At 33.3% G+C, this 17,682-nt stretch overlaps 2 protein-coding genes across 2 annotated transcripts; both read right to left on the bottom strand.

The window, feature by feature from the left end:
• Nucleotides 1–3,336: 3,336 nt before the first annotated feature.
• On the bottom strand, nt 3,337–10,010 carry LOC132861478 (interferon-induced protein 44-like). The gene is made up of 9 exons (XM_060893015.1): nt 9,932–10,010; nt 9,475–9,538; nt 9,296–9,325; nt 8,993–9,026; nt 8,228–8,426; nt 7,626–7,772; nt 6,095–6,266; nt 5,207–5,307; nt 3,337–4,967 (listed from the first exon to the last, which is right to left on the bottom strand). Exons 2-9 carry the CDS (start codon nt 9,491–9,493, stop codon nt 4,806–4,808), a joined length of 864 nt encoding a protein of 287 aa, XP_060748998.1. The 5' UTR covers nt 9,494–9,538; nt 9,932–10,010; the 3' UTR covers nt 3,337–4,805.
• Nucleotides 10,011–10,582: 572 nt separating this feature from the next.
• LOC132861477 (interferon-induced protein 44-like) lies at nt 10,583–16,323 on the bottom strand. The gene is made up of 10 exons (XM_060893014.1): nt 16,248–16,323; nt 14,587–14,648; nt 14,130–14,165; nt 14,020–14,040; nt 13,687–13,720; nt 12,832–13,027; nt 12,444–12,593; nt 11,819–11,990; nt 11,412–11,512; nt 10,583–11,274 (listed from the first exon to the last, which is right to left on the bottom strand). The coding sequence occupies exons 2-10, from the start codon at nt 14,636–14,638 to the stop codon at nt 11,113–11,115; spliced, it is 924 nt and encodes a 307-aa protein (XP_060748997.1). The 5' UTR covers nt 14,639–14,648; nt 16,248–16,323; the 3' UTR covers nt 10,583–11,112.
• Between the last annotated feature and the right edge of the window lie 1,359 nt (nt 16,324–17,682).

Below are 17,682 nucleotides of genomic sequence, written 5' to 3'. Positions count from 1 at the left end.
CTAAAGAGCTCAGGAGACCAAGTGGAGGAATTTAAAGAGAAAGAAAAGGGGGCGTGTCATCTAACAGGAGGGAGTGAGACACTTTTTTTCTGAGACGATTTCAATTTATGTTGAAGAAAGGACTGAAGGTGGGAGGGAATGTGAAGACAATAAGGGATATTTTCTGTATGCATCAGAGTTTCTTTTCATGAAATTAGGGTAAATTTAAATAGATTGGGTCATCTTTGAATTTCCTGCCTGTCTAGGCTTTCTTGTAATTAATCTAACACATGATACATCCGTGCTCACCTCAAGCGTCTGACTGTACAAAGTAAACATAAAAGAAATATTTTTCTGTATTTCAGATTCTGAAAAAATGTATCATCACGACTGACTGAAAGTCATATTTATCTACACGATTGATTGACTTCCTTAAAAGAACGTTCATATTTGGAACCATGAACAGGTTCTATATAGAGCCCTGGGGTTCTCTACTTTTATGTCAAAAATGAAATGATGAAATTATGTCTTTATACTTATGTTTGCTATATAAAAATATAATAAAGTTTTACTTTTAATTTTACTTCTAATTTATATTAAAAAATAATTAATTTTTAAAAAAAAAAAAAAAATAAAATAATAGCAAATATTTCAATACAATTTAAAACCTGTAATAAGAAATATATCCATAATGATACATTGTGTATTTTGGTGAAATAAGTTTGTAATTAATATTAGGAGCAGATAATTTTGTGATTTGACTTAAATTTTCCCGTTTTGTTTTCTAGCAGGAAAATTTAAGTTTTAAAAATAAAATGAGTTTACAATGCAGAATAATTGAAATATGTGCCTAAAGCAAACATTTATCCCAAAGAACTCTCTGTTTTTAGCCAAAATATTATTTGTTGTCAATATATTTGGAGCTAAGTAAAGAACTCAATGGTTCTATCTTTATTTATTTATGTCTTTTCCTTTATGAACGCATTGCATAGAATCTACCTGAACCATAATGTCCCATATTACCCAATGAGGCTTGGTAATTTTGGACGTTCTGAGAACAATTATGAAAACCTTAAGGGGGAAAAAACAGCCAAAGTATATGTCAGGTTTCTATTTCATGGTATTTATGGTCAGCTTCCTGTTTGATGCTGACCACATCCTCTTACAGTATGTGATGTTACGTTTCTTAAGCCACGTAAGTATTAATAATAATACTAATATAATAATAATAATACTAATATTATTATTATTATTAATAATACTATTATTATTAATAATAATAATAATAATAATAATAATAATAGTATTATTATTATTATATTAGTATTAATAATAATACTAATATAATAATAATAATACTATTATTATTATTATTATTATTAATAATAATAATAATCAACATAATAATAATAATAATAATAATAATAATAATAATAATAATAATAATAATAATAATGTAAAACAAACAAACAAACAAACAAACAAATAAATAAATAAATGATCATAGCTTTAACTGCCACAACCTGTATTTATAAACCCTGTTTAAAAAAAAGCTTTTTCAACATATTTTAATCCGAGAGCACAACATTATTTTTATGGAAATCTACATAACCAAAATATGAATTTATTGATCAACACCCTGATTGTCATCATTGCTTCATTCTTCATTCACACGTATAGAGTAACAAATATCTGTGATGAATATTCTGCTTTTATCTTATATGAAAATTTAAGTCTGTTGTCTGTTACTTATAATCCTGCTGCAATTTATAACGCAAGTCCTCCCTCTAGTGGCCAAAGGTTGCAAATGCAAGGAAAGGACTCATTCTCACGTATACAGGAAGACTTCCACGCTTAATATTAGTATGTTTTGATGCTGTTTCTGTTGTACTTTATTAACCATACTGTATTAGCACAATAAATGTTGTTAGGATGATAAAAAAAAAATTAAAGTTAATTTTTTAGGGTGGTTTGACTAGACAGACTAGGAGCTCTCGTCGATGTCAATCATGTTTCAGATTTATTCCTTCACAGGCGTCACGTGATGCTTCAGATTTAACGGTCAGAGTCTGAGGTAAGATGTTAGCTAAGTAGCTAACAGGTAAAATATGACCGGCTTTAATATACAATCAGGCAAATATTTACGTTATTTATGCAATATAACGCGTTATAGTCAACGTGACAAGACAATAATCTGTTTTAAGCATATTACGTATGCTTATTGTTAATAAATTTACTGAACGTGATTACTTAGCTTTCCTGCTAACCATTCAGTATATTTACTTGTTAAAGTAAATGAATCATAAAACTAACAACAAAAAAAGTGGCCATATGAGAGCTTTTTGTCATGTGTACTGCTTTTATGAGTAAATCATTTTGATATCAGACATGAAAAAACAATCAAATAATTTTCTTTTTGTCTTTGGGATAGCAGAATAATTAGGGTAAGATGACAGGAAGAGGAAAATAGTTAGCAGTATATACATAGTGGAAGTTTTGGGATTTACATTTGGACTGATTGACAACTTCAAATGCAAAGAGAGAAATAAAGGAAGATGGTCTGGTGGAATAAGATGACTTGGATGTGGGTGAAAAGATCAACACTCATTGAAAATAAATTGGGTAAATTCAATGTTGAGATACCTGTTGGCCTTTTTGGGTGTTGCAAACCCAAATGGCAGCCTGTTGCAACCCCAAATGTCTTTGTATGCTGTAGCATTAGAATTTCCCTTCACTGGAACAAAGGTAGATCCATATACAAAAAGATCATGTATACGACTATACTGTACATATAGTACAGAATACATGTACATATAGTATTGAATTGAAATTAAGGCATAGAAGCCTTTATTGTTGTCACTATACATTACAGCACAGTGGAATACTTTTCTGCGATCATACCGACTGAGGAGTTTGGGGTCGATGCGCAGAAGCAGCTATGATACAGGGAGGGTTAAGGGCCTGGCTCAAGGGCCCAAAAGTGGCAGCTCGGCAATGCTGGGGCTTAAACCCTGATCCTCCCAGAGCAAAACAACCCAGAGCCTTAACCACCTGAGCCACCACTGCCAGTATCCAGGATGCCCTTCTGGATGATAATATATGTAATATAAAAGATTCCAGTACAGTTTTGACCAAGTGAAAATAATTGATGGACATTTTTCAATTATTAAAGGCTTTATGTGTATATATATATATATATATATATATATATATATATATATATATATATATATATATATATATATACATCTTTTTGTGACAAAGAGCTGCTAGGTCCTGATAATAATCATAACTCTATAATAATTTGATGGCTGTTGCTGATGTTCTTATAAACCCCAACATCCACGCTCCCAAATCTTGTGGACCCAGAAGCCTAGGCAAGGCAAGGCAAGTTTATTTGTATAGCACATTTCATACACAGAGGTCAAAGTGCTTTACATAGAAATTAGAAAACAATTTATAAGAGAGAAAAAAAACATATATGTAAAAATAAGAGACACACGATAAAATCATAATAAAAACAAAGAACAATAAAAAAAAATAAATGTGATTTTAATAAAAACAGTTTAAAATATGTTAAAAAGAATGAAACAGGAGTAAAAGTGATTTGGATAAAAAGTGCAGTCATTGTGAAGCAGCACAGTGATCATTTAGTAAATACAGAGTTAAACAGATGTGTTTTTAATCTTGATTTAAAAGTGTCTACTGTTGAAGCACATCTGATCTCTTCTGGAAGCTGATTCCAGCTATAGGTGGCGTAATAACTAAATGCTGATGCACCTTGTTTTGAGTGAACCCTCGGTATCTCTAACTGACCTGATCCTAATGATCTGAGTCGTCTGCTTGGTTTATATTCAGTTAGCATATCTGTCATGTATTTCTGTCCTAAGCCATGAAGTGATTTATAAACGAGTAACAATACTTTAAAATCTATTCTAAATGTAACTGGAAGCCAGTGTAAGGACATGAGGACTGGAGTGATGTGCTCAGATTTTTTGGTTCTGGTCAGAATTCTGGCAGCAGCGTTCTGTATGAGCTGCAGCTGTCTAATGGTCTTTTTGGGGATCCCAGTAAGGAGTCCATTGCAATAATCCACCCTGCTGGTGATGAAAGCATGAACAAGTTTCTCTAAGTCCTGTCTTGAGACAAAATCTAATCTAATTCTGGCTATATTTCTGAGATGGTAGTAAGCTGATTTGCTTATCGCTTTCACATGACTACTGAAATTAAGGTCAGACTCTAAAATTACACCAAGATTTCTGACTTTATTTTGTGTCTTTAGACCCCTAGAGTCAAGGTGTGTGTTAACCTTGAGAGTTTCATCTTTATTTCCGAATACAATGGCTTCGGTTTTGTCTTTGTTTAACTGGAGGAAGTTTTGACGCATCCAACTGTTAATTTCATCAATGCACTTACATAGAGAGTCAATGGGGCTGTAGTCATTAGGGGACAGGGCTAAGTATATCTGGGTGCCATCTGCATAGCTGTGGTAAGCAATTTGGTTCTTTTTCATTATTTGACCAATTGGGAGCATATACAAATTAAAGAGAACGGTGCAAGAATTGAGCCCTGTGGGACTCCACATGTCATGGATGTCCACTCAGATTTATGGTTACCTATGAAGAGTTATGCCTACCCAGAAGAGTTAAGCTTGTTATAACAGCAAAGGGACTATATCTGTAATGGGATGTACTTTACATAAAGCTTAGGTGGTTATGATGGTAGAAGTCCACAAACCTTTATTATATAAGATATATAGGTTAGAACATACACATTTTTAAAAGCAATTTGTATGTATACAATTGTACAGATTTATGGAGAGAATTCTAAGCTATTTCAACATAATCATTGGCAAGATGTGCAATTTGTTTCAGTGCCAGCAGGAGGAGGACATCAGTGTCATTGTTTGTCGTTATCTCCTCGTGGTAATTTATCACAGGGAAAATGCAGGTCATTGGAACTTGTAATCTGTTACTGCATTCTTCCATCTGCACACACACACACACACACACACACACAGAGACATGTGTTTGAGATATATGTTGAACTATATAGGTGAACTAGTATCTGGTTATGGTAGGTATGTGTGCATGGTGTGCTTGCCTCTTGAAAAGATTTCCACCAAGACCCTAGCTAGGATGACGTTTTGCTCAGATACAGTCTCTCTCTCTCTCTCTCTCTCTCTCTATTTATTTTACACATACACATCATGTGCATAATGACTAACCTTTGCTTTTATTGTCTTGCTTCTGTAGATATTTTTCACATCATACTTAACCGCTGGACAGGCTTGATCGTTCATAGTCAGGATAACAGCTTCAGGGATTCCTGCAATTTAGATATAAAAAATTATATATTTAAATTTTAACAAGCTCTTTAAACAAAAAAGAAACAAAAAAGACTGATAGCCATGTGTGTGTATAATTACTTAGTTTCTTCTGCTTTTTGTCTGTTTGTTGTTTGTTTTTTAACAAATGATTCATCTAAACTGTCAACTATCAAGCCATCAAGATGGCATGTGTTACTTCTGTACAAGTAACAATAGAGCTCGTGTTACTATTCCTAGCCAATATTAAAATTATACCTCTAATTATTTAAATTCTACCTCTATTACGACATATGAGTGGAAACAAATTTCAATCATAATAAGACAACCTGTGCACTTCATTATTTAAGTTTATGGTAGAAATACTATGGTACTGTCTTAATGAACCTGTTAGAATGCATGCACTAATGTATCCCTATAGCTGTCACGGTTGGTGCACCTGCCATTGCAATCGGTCTGAGCGTTCCCTTGTTTATTTCCAGTTCCGGTTTTGATTCTGTTTCTGTGTTTTGGTTTTCGATTGTTTGCTGCCTGTCCTGACCTTCTGCCTGTTTTTCTCGACTAGGATTTCTGCCTGCTCTACGATGTTGTGTTTGCCTGCCGTCACTTTGCCTGTTTGTTTACAAAATTGTTAATTAAGCTGCAAATGGATCATCAGCCTTATGACGTCTCATTACAGTAGCACTGCATTAATATATTAATGTAGGTAACACACAGACACACACAATAACTGGCTTGTGCCACATTATTGTACTTTTTTTTTAAAAATGTTTTTTGGGTAATATTTACCAAGTTTATTGGCTTCCTCCAAAGCTATTTTCATCCTGCCAATGACAGTGTCAGTCATTCGAGAGACACTGTTGGCTGACACAACACAGACTAAGCAATGTGTTTTTTCTCCTTCTGAGGGGTTCTTGATGTAGCGATTGTCATTTGAAGACAATGGCTTGTCAGGAGCAAACTGTAAATAGAGAGCAAATATTGTGAAGACTGTTGCTGCTGTAAGGTTTATTGGTGTATGCACCACATACTATAAGTCTACTTTATAATTTCCTAATTATGTATTTGTAAACATGTTGAACCTCTGGGCTATAATCTGTTTGAAAAATTTTAGAACTATTCAGGAATCATATTAACATTAACTAAAATTGTAATAGATTAATATTAAAAGACAGGGAGTGCTATTTGGCTTTCAAACATGTGCGATGCAACAGAGACACTACATAGTAACTGAAGTCAAACAAGTTTTGATGCTTTGTTGTCTTATAGGCAACTGTTTAAGAACGTGACATAGATATCTAGTATAACATAACTAGTCTCTTGATGTAGATTTTATTTGAGCTAAATGCATGTGCACTAACTAGCAAACTAAGCTAACCAATCACACCAACATCATAGTTAGTTACCCAGCTATGATGAAATATTAGCTGTAAAAGCTCCTTGGGCCATCTATCCCTTCTGATCATTTGTAACCACAACCATCTTTAGTTAGTGCTGTTTGATAGTATGTGGCTATGAACAAACGCCAGTTTGTGAATGGAGAGTGGAGCCGAGAGAATTGAGTGGTAAGGATTAGGTACCCCCCTGATCCTTTCTCTAGGATGTCCCCCTTGTGGAGTTTTTTCTGGAGTATATACAATATGAAAGTCTCCGGTACCACCTTGAACAAGTGAAAATCCTCCAGCCAGCCATTGTGTTCATTTACACTTTTCTTCAGTGCAGTCAATAACCTCTGTTGACCTGCTTTTTGCCATTGCCCTGAATTTATTTTTAGATGTAATAAAGGGAAGCTCTCATGCACTTCATATGACAGAACACACAAATAGAAATACACACAGCAAGATGGCTTGAGTAGTGCTGTACCAGGGTTATCATACCAGCACATAGTTTTGTCAGATTCACACAGAAGTTTAATTTAGATCCCCAGTTTAATGGCAAAGAGGATCTGTTCCTCAGGTGTGTGCTCCAGGCCTGACAGGTACAGCTCTTAAACCCCTGCCTACCATAAGTGTATATGCCATAAGCATGGTGTTCAGGAGGCCAGGAATGGTCCTAGAGAAGTTATTGGGGAGGGACAGCCTGCTCGATCATTTACTACAAAGCAACCTAAAGGCCTCTGCTTCTGAGGCACAGACTGAGGCCAACCTGCCAGCCTCTGTTCCTGAGCCATAGTCACGGATATTTATTGATGTTTGGATAACTGCATAAATAAGCAGGGGTCCAGTTGTTCCTAATAAAATGGACAGTAGGTGTATGATGAAAGTATAGATACACCAATTTAGTATGATGCTGATTATTGATATTAAAGCCTTTGACCTACCTCATAACCATTTGGCAAATGTCCACGCAGTGCATTTTTCAAATCATCAGGATGAACATTTTCTGTTTGGTGTTCCAGACCGATAAAATCAAATATGGTGAGTGGCAAAGTTCCAGATGGTGAACATTTGATATCATAGCCTTTGTACTACAATGGGGAATAAAGCGGACAGGTATTACCTGTAAACATATGCGTTTATAATACTTGTGTAAAATACTTGTCTAGTATTATGCCATGAGTTGTTTTATTTTATTTTTAATTGGCCAAAATAAACACTCTTTGTATATCACGTCTGCTTCTTGTATGGCTTTTACTTCATTTCCAGGGTCTTTCTGGAACAGATCATCAGGATAGAAATATATGCCAGCAACACATTTGTTTTTTGTTGTTGATTTTTTCACATCAAATAAACAAGAAAGCAGTGTATATTGGCAATCAACGTTAAATGGTTCGAGGATGTTCTGTTTTTCCTAGCTTTTATAATTTGCAATTAAACTGTGTTTGCTGTCAGAAAATAAGTATTGCCAAGATATTTAGATACAAATAATTTGACAGAAAAAACAGTACATTTTAGACATCATTTTTGTCATGAAAATACTTACAGTTTTTGTGCAACTGGTGGATGATGATGCTGCTGTTTTCACTTTGGAAACAACCCGGTTTTGAAAGACGCTGAGGAGGGAATTTATAAAGGTGGACTTTCCAGCTCCGATAGGTCCATGAAGTAGGATTTGAAGTTTTTTGACATCTGGATTACTTGGGGTGAAAGTTCTCAAACTGCCTTCAAGCTTACTTTTACTGCTGTACAAGAAATTACAAATGGCAGTCAGTAAGTTGATGCATAAAACAAAATTACAACAAAATGAAGCAGAATTTAGGCACAGGCTCCCCGTGACCCGAGGAAGTTCGGATAAGCGGTAGAAGATGAATGAATGAATGAAGCAGAATTTACCAACAAGGTAGTAAAACATTTTTAAAACAACATCTGTTGCTCTAAAGTTTATCAGCCGCTATTAACTCCATTAATCTTCCTACCCCTGGTCCAGTTGTGTTTTCAAATTTAATCCATGGTTCTCTATTCATGATTAGCCTACTCTTTTGCCAGAGTTTTGACACAATCTTTTGAGTTTTAACCTGCAGTTGTCTCTTGTAATTTTGATGCATTCTGCCTTTCTGATGATAATAGAATTTTTTTATATATATGACTTTGTGAAGCATCAGGTTAAAGTGCAAAACTCTTTTCTTACTGGACTTTAAGACAAGTAAATAAAAGGTCTTCACTGATTCACAGTTGTCCAATTTTCCATTTTCATCCTGATGTAAACTGCAAACTGTAAACTGATGGCAAAAGTTGAATTCATACTTACTCCCAATTTACTGCTCTCCAGTCATTCGGAAAGACTGTAGAAAAGCAAAGAAAAGTAGAAAAGCAGGTCTTACAGAAGTGACATAATATTTAATATCATTAGATTAAATGAGATGTGACATATGTTGTTGAATCAACACGAAACATCGTCTTTTAGAAATGATGAAATTTTGCTTTAACAGCTTGGAATAAACTTTGTTGACACAGCCTGAAATGCTTTGTAAGATAGTTGCTTTGTATGGCCTTGTATAACTTGTATGTCAAGTTTCTTTATGATCTTTGCATCCAAAGAAAAAAGACTTACATTCAGCACCGTACCACCATTTGTTCCACTCTGTGGCAAAATAAAACCAGAACTTCAGTTCATGATTGCCTATATTTTTTTTCTTTCATGTTAATCAGTAAATCTGACACATTTATATCTTTTCTATCATTTACATAACTTGTAAATGCAATCATTCTCAAAAAGAAGAAGAAACTTACTATTCAAAAAGAAAGACATGGTTTCTTTAACTTGGTGAATGGGAAACTTTTACAGCAGCAGAATCTAAAATTAAACATTACTGATTAGTAAGTGTTACATAATTTCAAGAGGAATGCATTTTTACAAAGTTTAAATATGGAATGTTTTTAGTGTTTTCCCTTCTAAAAAAGGGGAAAAAATCCTAGATATTTTATAGGAAAGATTATATGCTGAGTTTTTTCACTGTTATTTCTCTAAATCACTTAATACTGTATATTTTTATTTACTTGATCTGTGTACTAAAGATTTATCCGAACAAATACACCGTTTGCGGCCTGTACTAAAGAAAGAAAACATTAAAAAGGTTTTTTTGTTTGTTTTGGATTTAAACAATACATATAAAATCTGACATTGTTATTCTACCATACATGATATAGCATAAACCTATTTAATAACACATTAATTTTTTTCACTAACCTTAAAAGGGAGAAGATGATAGACGTATTTCTTAAGAAGTCCAGTGTAGATAGCTCGTAGACGTATAAAATCGAAAGTGAACGTTTAAAAGAGAGATGACAATAGTTTCACTTATTAAGTCCAGTGTCAATAGCTCAAAGCCTTTAAAACTGAAAGTAAATGTGTGGATGCCAGCTGGTGCATGCAAATTTAGTCCATTGTGTGGCAGCGGAGGTTCAAGTGGTTAAGACTCTGGATTGTCAATAGGAGGCTCAGGGTTCAAGCCCCACTCTTGGGGCCTAAAGCAAGGCCCTTATCCCCCACTATTCAAGTTATTATGGCTGAACCTGTGAAAACTTAATATTTAATATTCCTAGAAAACTAGGAATTTTAAATCTCATGTAAACTTGCATGTAGCAGTCAGTGTGCTTGAACTGATTTTCCTGCTGCAGTCTTAGTCTTGAATAGAGGACTATTTTACTATTGTATTAGTAGAAATATACAAGTCTATTGCCGTGACCAGGCTAGCTAATTGTAGTCTTGCAGTCCAACATTTAGGTGGTGGAACAAACTTCCCCTGGCTGCCCAAACATCTTTACAACTATTTTAAAAAAAAGCTTTTAAAACAATGATAGTTTTTAATATTTGTTTTAATAAAAATACCTCTATAAGAGCTAATGAAGAAAAGCCATCTATATTAAAAATCACAAGAAGTCTTATTCAATCACACCCTTTTCCCTCGTAATTAGTACTTGCATGGATACCTATGAGTTGTGAAATAATATTGTAAAATGTAATAAAACAAAACATTGAATAATAAATACACAAATAATAATCATATGATTAGTAAGCCTAAAAATGAACAATGATGTTATATATACAGTATGAATATGTATATGCATATGTTAATTGCATTCACATGATGGTAATCATATAAAGCCCAGATTTAGCCACATTATTTATATAGAGTCCTCGGATTTTGTTATTTACATGATTAGCTGACTATCAGTCTTGGTTAGCTAGGTAGCTAATTTATATGCTCTAATAGCAGAAAGTTCTAACAATTTCTTTTTAAAGTGACTCAGTACATATGTAGACTATACCAAAGGACTTTCTTTTCTTTGCTTCTAAGCTGTTACATTTAGGTCGAATCTTCCAAATGAACATTTTTTTTTAAGAGTCATTTTTGTAGTGTGATGAGTTTAGAGCTTTTCAGTTAAATCATTGGCAAAATGTAGAATTTGTTTGAGTGCTGAGAGAAGGAGGACATCGATGTCGTCGTCTGTTTTGGTCTGTTCGTGGTAGTTCTTCACAGGGAAGATACAGGTCATTGGGACTGACAAGAAGTTACTGCACTCCTTCATCTGCACGTATGAAAAAAGATCAGAAATTCAGCTCAACCCATTGGTTCATATTATCACTTGCCTAAAGAAAGCTTGTGCAATCACTATGCAATCATTTACTTCTGGTTCCTGTTTGTTGCACCTTCATCAATACTAACCTTATCCTTAATTTTCTTGCTCTTGTAGACATTTTTCAGATCCTTGTTGACAAGAGGACAGAACTCATCGATCTTTGTCACGATTATAACTTGAGAGATTCCTGCCATTTGAAAAAAAAAAGCTGGTAATGTTTCTAAAGAACTGCTGTTTTAATGATGTATGTTGTCATTCATTATATTTGAATTAAAATATATTAAAATAACATGTTATCTGGATCCCTGTTTGTTTTTGTTTTTTTTTATTTTACAGTAGATTTCAGCTCATAATCATGGTAAGTGTGTAACAGTGTCTACAGTACTACAGTGTCGCAAATGACTCAAAGGATAAACGTTTCATATGGTATCAGTACTGTACGTTGTTAAAAGTACAGCTCTTATGATTGGCTAGATTTTTCAGACCTACTTACCAAGTTTTGCAGCTTCTTTAAAGTTTTGTTTAATTTTGATAATGACCCCTTGATCCAGTTGAGAAATGGTGTTTCCTGATATAGCACAGATCACACATTGTATTTTATCTTCCAGTGTAGGTTTGCTATTGAAACCTGGGTCATCAGTAGTTATACAACAGTGCTGATTAAACTGTAAACAGAGAAGAACCCATGAAGTAAATTGAGAAAAAATTGCTAAATTCCAAAGGCTAAATAAGAAGTCAATAGCGCCAATTAAATCAATTTTTGCAGTATGTAAAAATAAATCTAGACTAGATACACATATAGTTAGCAATAATGCTGCCTCACCATCTATACCAGTTTTTCTTCTAGCTTATTTGAAAGGTGGATTTTAATCTAAAGAAATCTAAAAAAAAAAAAAAAAGAAATCTAAATCTTTTGTCTTTGTACAGAATGAATGTGCTCATGTTCACTTTGAGGATTTTTAATGATTACATATGGTGCAATAACAATAAGTTTGATATGATCTTTACTAACTGCCAGCTATAGTTTATATTAAGCTATTTTTTTAATCAATTACCATTCATTTAGGAATAGTAACACATTCAGATATCATTAATGGGGGTTTAAACTTTTATTTTACCTGATATCCTTCAGTCAAATGGCCCTGCAGGGCATTATTCAGATCACGCACGTCAACTCCTTTTTTGCTGCCCTTTTCCACACCCATAGTATCACAGAACACGAACGATAAAGTTCCAGACGTTTCATTTTTGATTTTGTAGCTTCTGAACTGAAGTGAAAAATAAATAAAAACACATATGTTGTGAATTGCAGACTTTTATTTCTGCTTCTTTTGTGTCAGGTTTTATAATTTATTCCCCCATATTGCACTTTGGCTGCAATGTGCTTTCATTTCCTGTTTAAAGATAAAGTTTAAGGAACCGATTCTTTGGTTAAAACCAAGTTTCAGACCTTTTGTTTTACTCTAGAAGTAACGATGAAAAGGTAACATAAAGAATAATACTCACTATTTCAGTGCAACTGGTTTCTGACGTTGTCGCCATGACTGCTTTGTTCGTAATTCTGTTTTGAAATGCATTATTGACTGAATTCACAAAGCTGGATTTCCCAGACCCAACAGGTCCAGTCATCAGAAATCGGAGATGCTTGATTTCTGGATTGGATAGTTCAAATTCTTTCAACTCTTGTACTATCTCACTTTTGCTAATGAAGGAAGAATTGCAGTAAAAATATTAATGGCCTTGTAAACGTAGAGCTGTTAAGAGCAGTGATAAACAAGTTGATGTGAAACTTCTAGTCACATTTTAGTATTTGCTTCATGGACGTGAAATATATAAGTACTTCTAGTCTCAATATTTTGATGAGTTAATATAAGTGCTAACATGGCCTTGTGGAAGGGTTTAAACAAACTTTTGAAATAAACATGAATCGTAAGTTTGTTAGTAATGAATTGCGGAACTTGGATAAGTGACTCAAACCTTCACGGGGTTTTCCCCATTTGTGTTATATGAGTGCAAGTCTTGTGTCATCCTAGACAATGACCAAGAATATTAGGAGGAGAGACCTTGAAATACTATCAGTATTTCAGTATAAATACAGTCTTAACCTTAGAGCTCACTGTTCCACACACAAAGCATTTTTCACTCAAGAATTTGGAACAGATTCAATTTCAACTGTATAATATGGGCACTTGGATATGGGAATTTACACATGGAGACAAAGTGCTCATTTCACTACCCACATCCAGCATTAAAGGCATTAAATCACACGCTCACACGGCAGAGATTTAGACTATAAGGGTAGACAAACAGATAGCGGTATTGTGTGGCAAATTAACCACCTGGAGTTGAATTTATACTTACTTCCATTTTATTTCTCTCCATGGTTCATCAAACTCTATTTAAAAAAAAACAACTTAATCAACCATTGTAAATATTAATTGTAAATTCTTTTAAGCTTAATTATTAATTCTCAAATATGAACTTTTTTAGTTTTGAAATTTGAATATGGGTCGTATTCCAATTTTAAATAAATACACGTCAAACAACATTCTGACATATCCCCATTCATTTTAAACACATTACCTGTGGTATTATTTAGAATATATATAGTAATACTAATGATTATGAAGATTTATAATGTATTTATGAATATTAAGCTTGAGGCAAGAAGGGAAAAAAAAGGAGAAAACTTACCGACAGCACTGTCTTTGTCATCTGAACAAAAATGTGAAACGTGAAATAGAATTTGAAAGCATAATTAAAATAAAAAAAAATAAATAATAGCCAGAAAGGAAACATCTTACCTTCAGAATTGGAATGGGGTTCTTTATTGAATAAACCTAAAACGAAAAATGCTTGATGTGTGTCATTCCAAACACTGGGGATTTGTATTTACATTTATGTATTTTGCTCACACCCTTTATCCAGTTATATAAACACTTACTGTATACACACATAAGTGCTTTTGAAGTATTTCTCAATGATTACATTGATACTGATTCACTAGGCGCTAGTTTATTTATTTCAGGAACAGGTAAGGCTTTAGACATTATATGAAGACTGCCAGTGACTCAGAAGTTCATATTCCACTATCTAGATGCTGGAACAGAAGAGTCGGTTGATGTGAACCTTCCTTGTACCATTGTACAATTAAATGGATAGTTTGGTCACTAGAATCATTTTTAAATACTTTATATGGTCTAGCTAAATAGGAATAGCTGAGAAGAAAATCTGACCACAGCAAAAAGAAATCAAACTTACATTTAAAGAGGGGCATCTTGTTTTTACTCAGCTGTCTCCAGAAGGCTGACATTTTGCAGAATCTAAAATGATGTTTTTCAATAATTAGCAAAAGGATTGCAACAGCAGCTGCTAGCATTTAAAAACAGCTATGAAATTTGTTAATGCTTGGATTCAAGAATCTCACATGCGAATCCCAAGAAATGCAAGACCCTCCTGGTACACGCTTTACATTTATTATGTTTTGAATCTTCTATGGGGGGGGCACAGTGGCTCACACCTCCAGGGTCGGAGGTTCGATTCCCGCCTCCACCTTGTGTGTGTGTGTGTGGAGTTTGCAAAATTGTCCCTAGTGTGTGATTGCGTGAGTGAATGAGTGTGTGTGTGTGTGTACCCTGCGATGGGTTGGCACTCCGTCCAGGGTGTATCCTGCCTTGATGCCCAATGACGCCTGAGATAGGCACAGGCTCCCCGTGACCCGAGGTAGTTCGGATAAGCGGTAGAAGATGAATGAATGAATGAATGAATGAATGAATGAATGAATCGCTTATGTACCAGATATTGCTTATATAATGAATAGTAAGTAAATTTGACACTAAAACTGGCAAGTTCATGATAATAGCCATTAGATTCTGATTGTGCTTTTTTTCGCATCTCTTCTAACCTTATGCTACAACTGCTCACAATGAGTGTTGGATATATATATATATATATCTTGAGAGAGAAAAGAAATAATATTTGGTATGAAGCTAGACAGCATCCATGGCCATTATAGTTATTACAGTAACCTCATTTGGCCGAAGCTTGAATCCAAATTGCCTTAGAACTGAGGAACAGGCTTCAGTTGAACAGTTGATGGTTTGCTCAAGGGCCCAAAAGCGGCAACTTGGTGATGATAGAATTTGATTTCATAATTTCTTTTTTTAACAGTAATTGAATTCCTTAACCATTGAGCTAAATTCCAATTAAATGTAATAAGCACAGTATGACGTAATAGTTTTTTATTTTACTGATGCCATAGTACATGAACACAATTCAGTTGTGAAGACTATAAAAAAAATAAATAATAAGGTGGGAAATGTACAACCAGTTGATATGGTTATAGTTTTTAATACTTACATACATAGTATTACAAATATAATAGAACTCATGAACCTCCAATTAAAATTTAAAACCAGTTTAAACTGTACTTGAACTTGAGTAATGTACAATTTTGAAATTGTTTGTTATATAACCATGACTTCTCTAGCACAAGATCAACCTCTGATTAAAGTCAAATAAATATCATCAAAATAGTTCATTTGATTGGAGAGTCTAGAAATCATGGCCATTTGTTTGCTTCTATGAGTAAATGAGAATTCACTCTTTTCCTCATTATTAAATTTTAGCCAAGGATCTCCTCTATCATTTTTTCCATTTTTAAATGATGTCAATTATTTAGATACCGTAAATAAATATAGTGTCATCTAGTTAATACAATTAAAATCCTGGCATTTGTCCACATTTTAGACAACAAATCATCATCTGTAGTCTGTACTGATCTCTGTCCTGGATCCCAATCCAGACATTTTTCTTTTGCATTTTTTTCCCCCAGTTTTTTGCAGCAGTATGATTGGAAGCAAATTCCAAAATAAACCACATGAAATCTGTCAAAGCAAAACAACTCATCTTCCTGATCCTACCTTTGAATTGAAGAATTCACTATAAGTAATTAATTCGGAAGTCCTTTGTGTTGTAGATCTAAGCCCCTACAACTTTAGGGGAGCATTAAATCCAAAAGAGAAACTAGTGTCATATTTAAAACAGAAACTCTTTTGGTTATCCTGAAAAACTTGTTTGACTCTTGCAATAATTGTATTAACATCTATTTCAGTTGGATTTGGTTTCACTTGTCAAGCTGCCAGATGAATCAAGAGCATTAGTGACCTGCCCTGACATGTGCATTTGCTTTTCAGAAACACTGTAGATGTTTTGGACATTGCTTTTCAGAGATTGACTTTTAGCACAATACCATAATTTTTAATAAACTGCAAATTAAAACAAGAACATCAGTTTAGGAAAACTAGATAAACACTCAAAAAAAAAACAAAAAAACATTAGAATAATTTTTATTTTTTATTTTTTAAAGAGAATAAAGATTTTTTTCTTTCTCTAATATATTAATAAATTTGCATTTATTAATATGATATAGAATGCAATCATTCCAGCATTATATTATATTATACATTTCTTTTTTGTTGCCATATGTTCGTTGTAACTCTTTCAATTATTCATCAGTACACGTGTATCAATAATGCTGATTATAATTGTTTTTTTTTTTTATTTTAGATTTGTGTGCTAAAGACTATTCAATTAAATGCTCAACGTGCAAAGCCAACAGCAATATGCTGAAATTCAATTCAATTCAATTTATTTGTGTAGCGCTTTTAACAATTTCCCATTGTCTCAAAGCAGCTTTACAGAAGTATGGAAACAGAAGAGAGAGAAAATAAATAAATATAATAATAATAATAATAATAATAATAATAATAATAATAAGAAGAAGAAGAAGAAGAAGAAGAAGAAGAAGAAGAAGGAGAAGAAATAAGAATAAAAATAAATAATAAAAAATAAGTGAATATACACAATTAAAGTTGAAAATTAATCTAAAAAGATTAACTTAAAATTTAAAATACTATATATCAATCCCTATCCTTAATGAGCGAGCCAGAGGCGATGGCGGAAAGGAAAAACTCCCTGAAAGGACATGAGGAAGAAACCTTGAGAGGAACCAGACTGAGACCTAATTGCTGAAAGAAAATCCTTCAGAGGTTTGTGTTTTTCTTTCTCGAATGGTGCACATATCATTTTTAACATTTCTACTCTAACATATTAATTATTCATTATTTTTTAATTTTTTTATTTATTAATTTTTTTCATCTTTTTATAGTTCATATTTTTTAAGTAATTAATTAATTAATTAATTATATAAACAATACCAGGTAAAGGTAAAAAAAACAAACAAACTACAAACTCTCTTTAGGTTTATTAAGTAAAACGTAAATAACTATTCAGCAGTATTAAATAATTTATATTTGTATCTATTCAAATAAAATTTAAAAAAGACTTTTATTTTGC

This window comes from Tachysurus vachellii, chromosome 18, assembly GCF_030014155.1.
Source record: "Tachysurus vachellii isolate PV-2020 chromosome 18, HZAU_Pvac_v1, whole genome shotgun sequence".
Taxonomy (NCBI): domain Eukaryota; kingdom Metazoa; phylum Chordata; class Actinopteri; order Siluriformes; family Bagridae; genus Tachysurus; species Tachysurus vachellii.
This window is presented reverse-complemented; position numbering and strand designations above follow the sequence as displayed.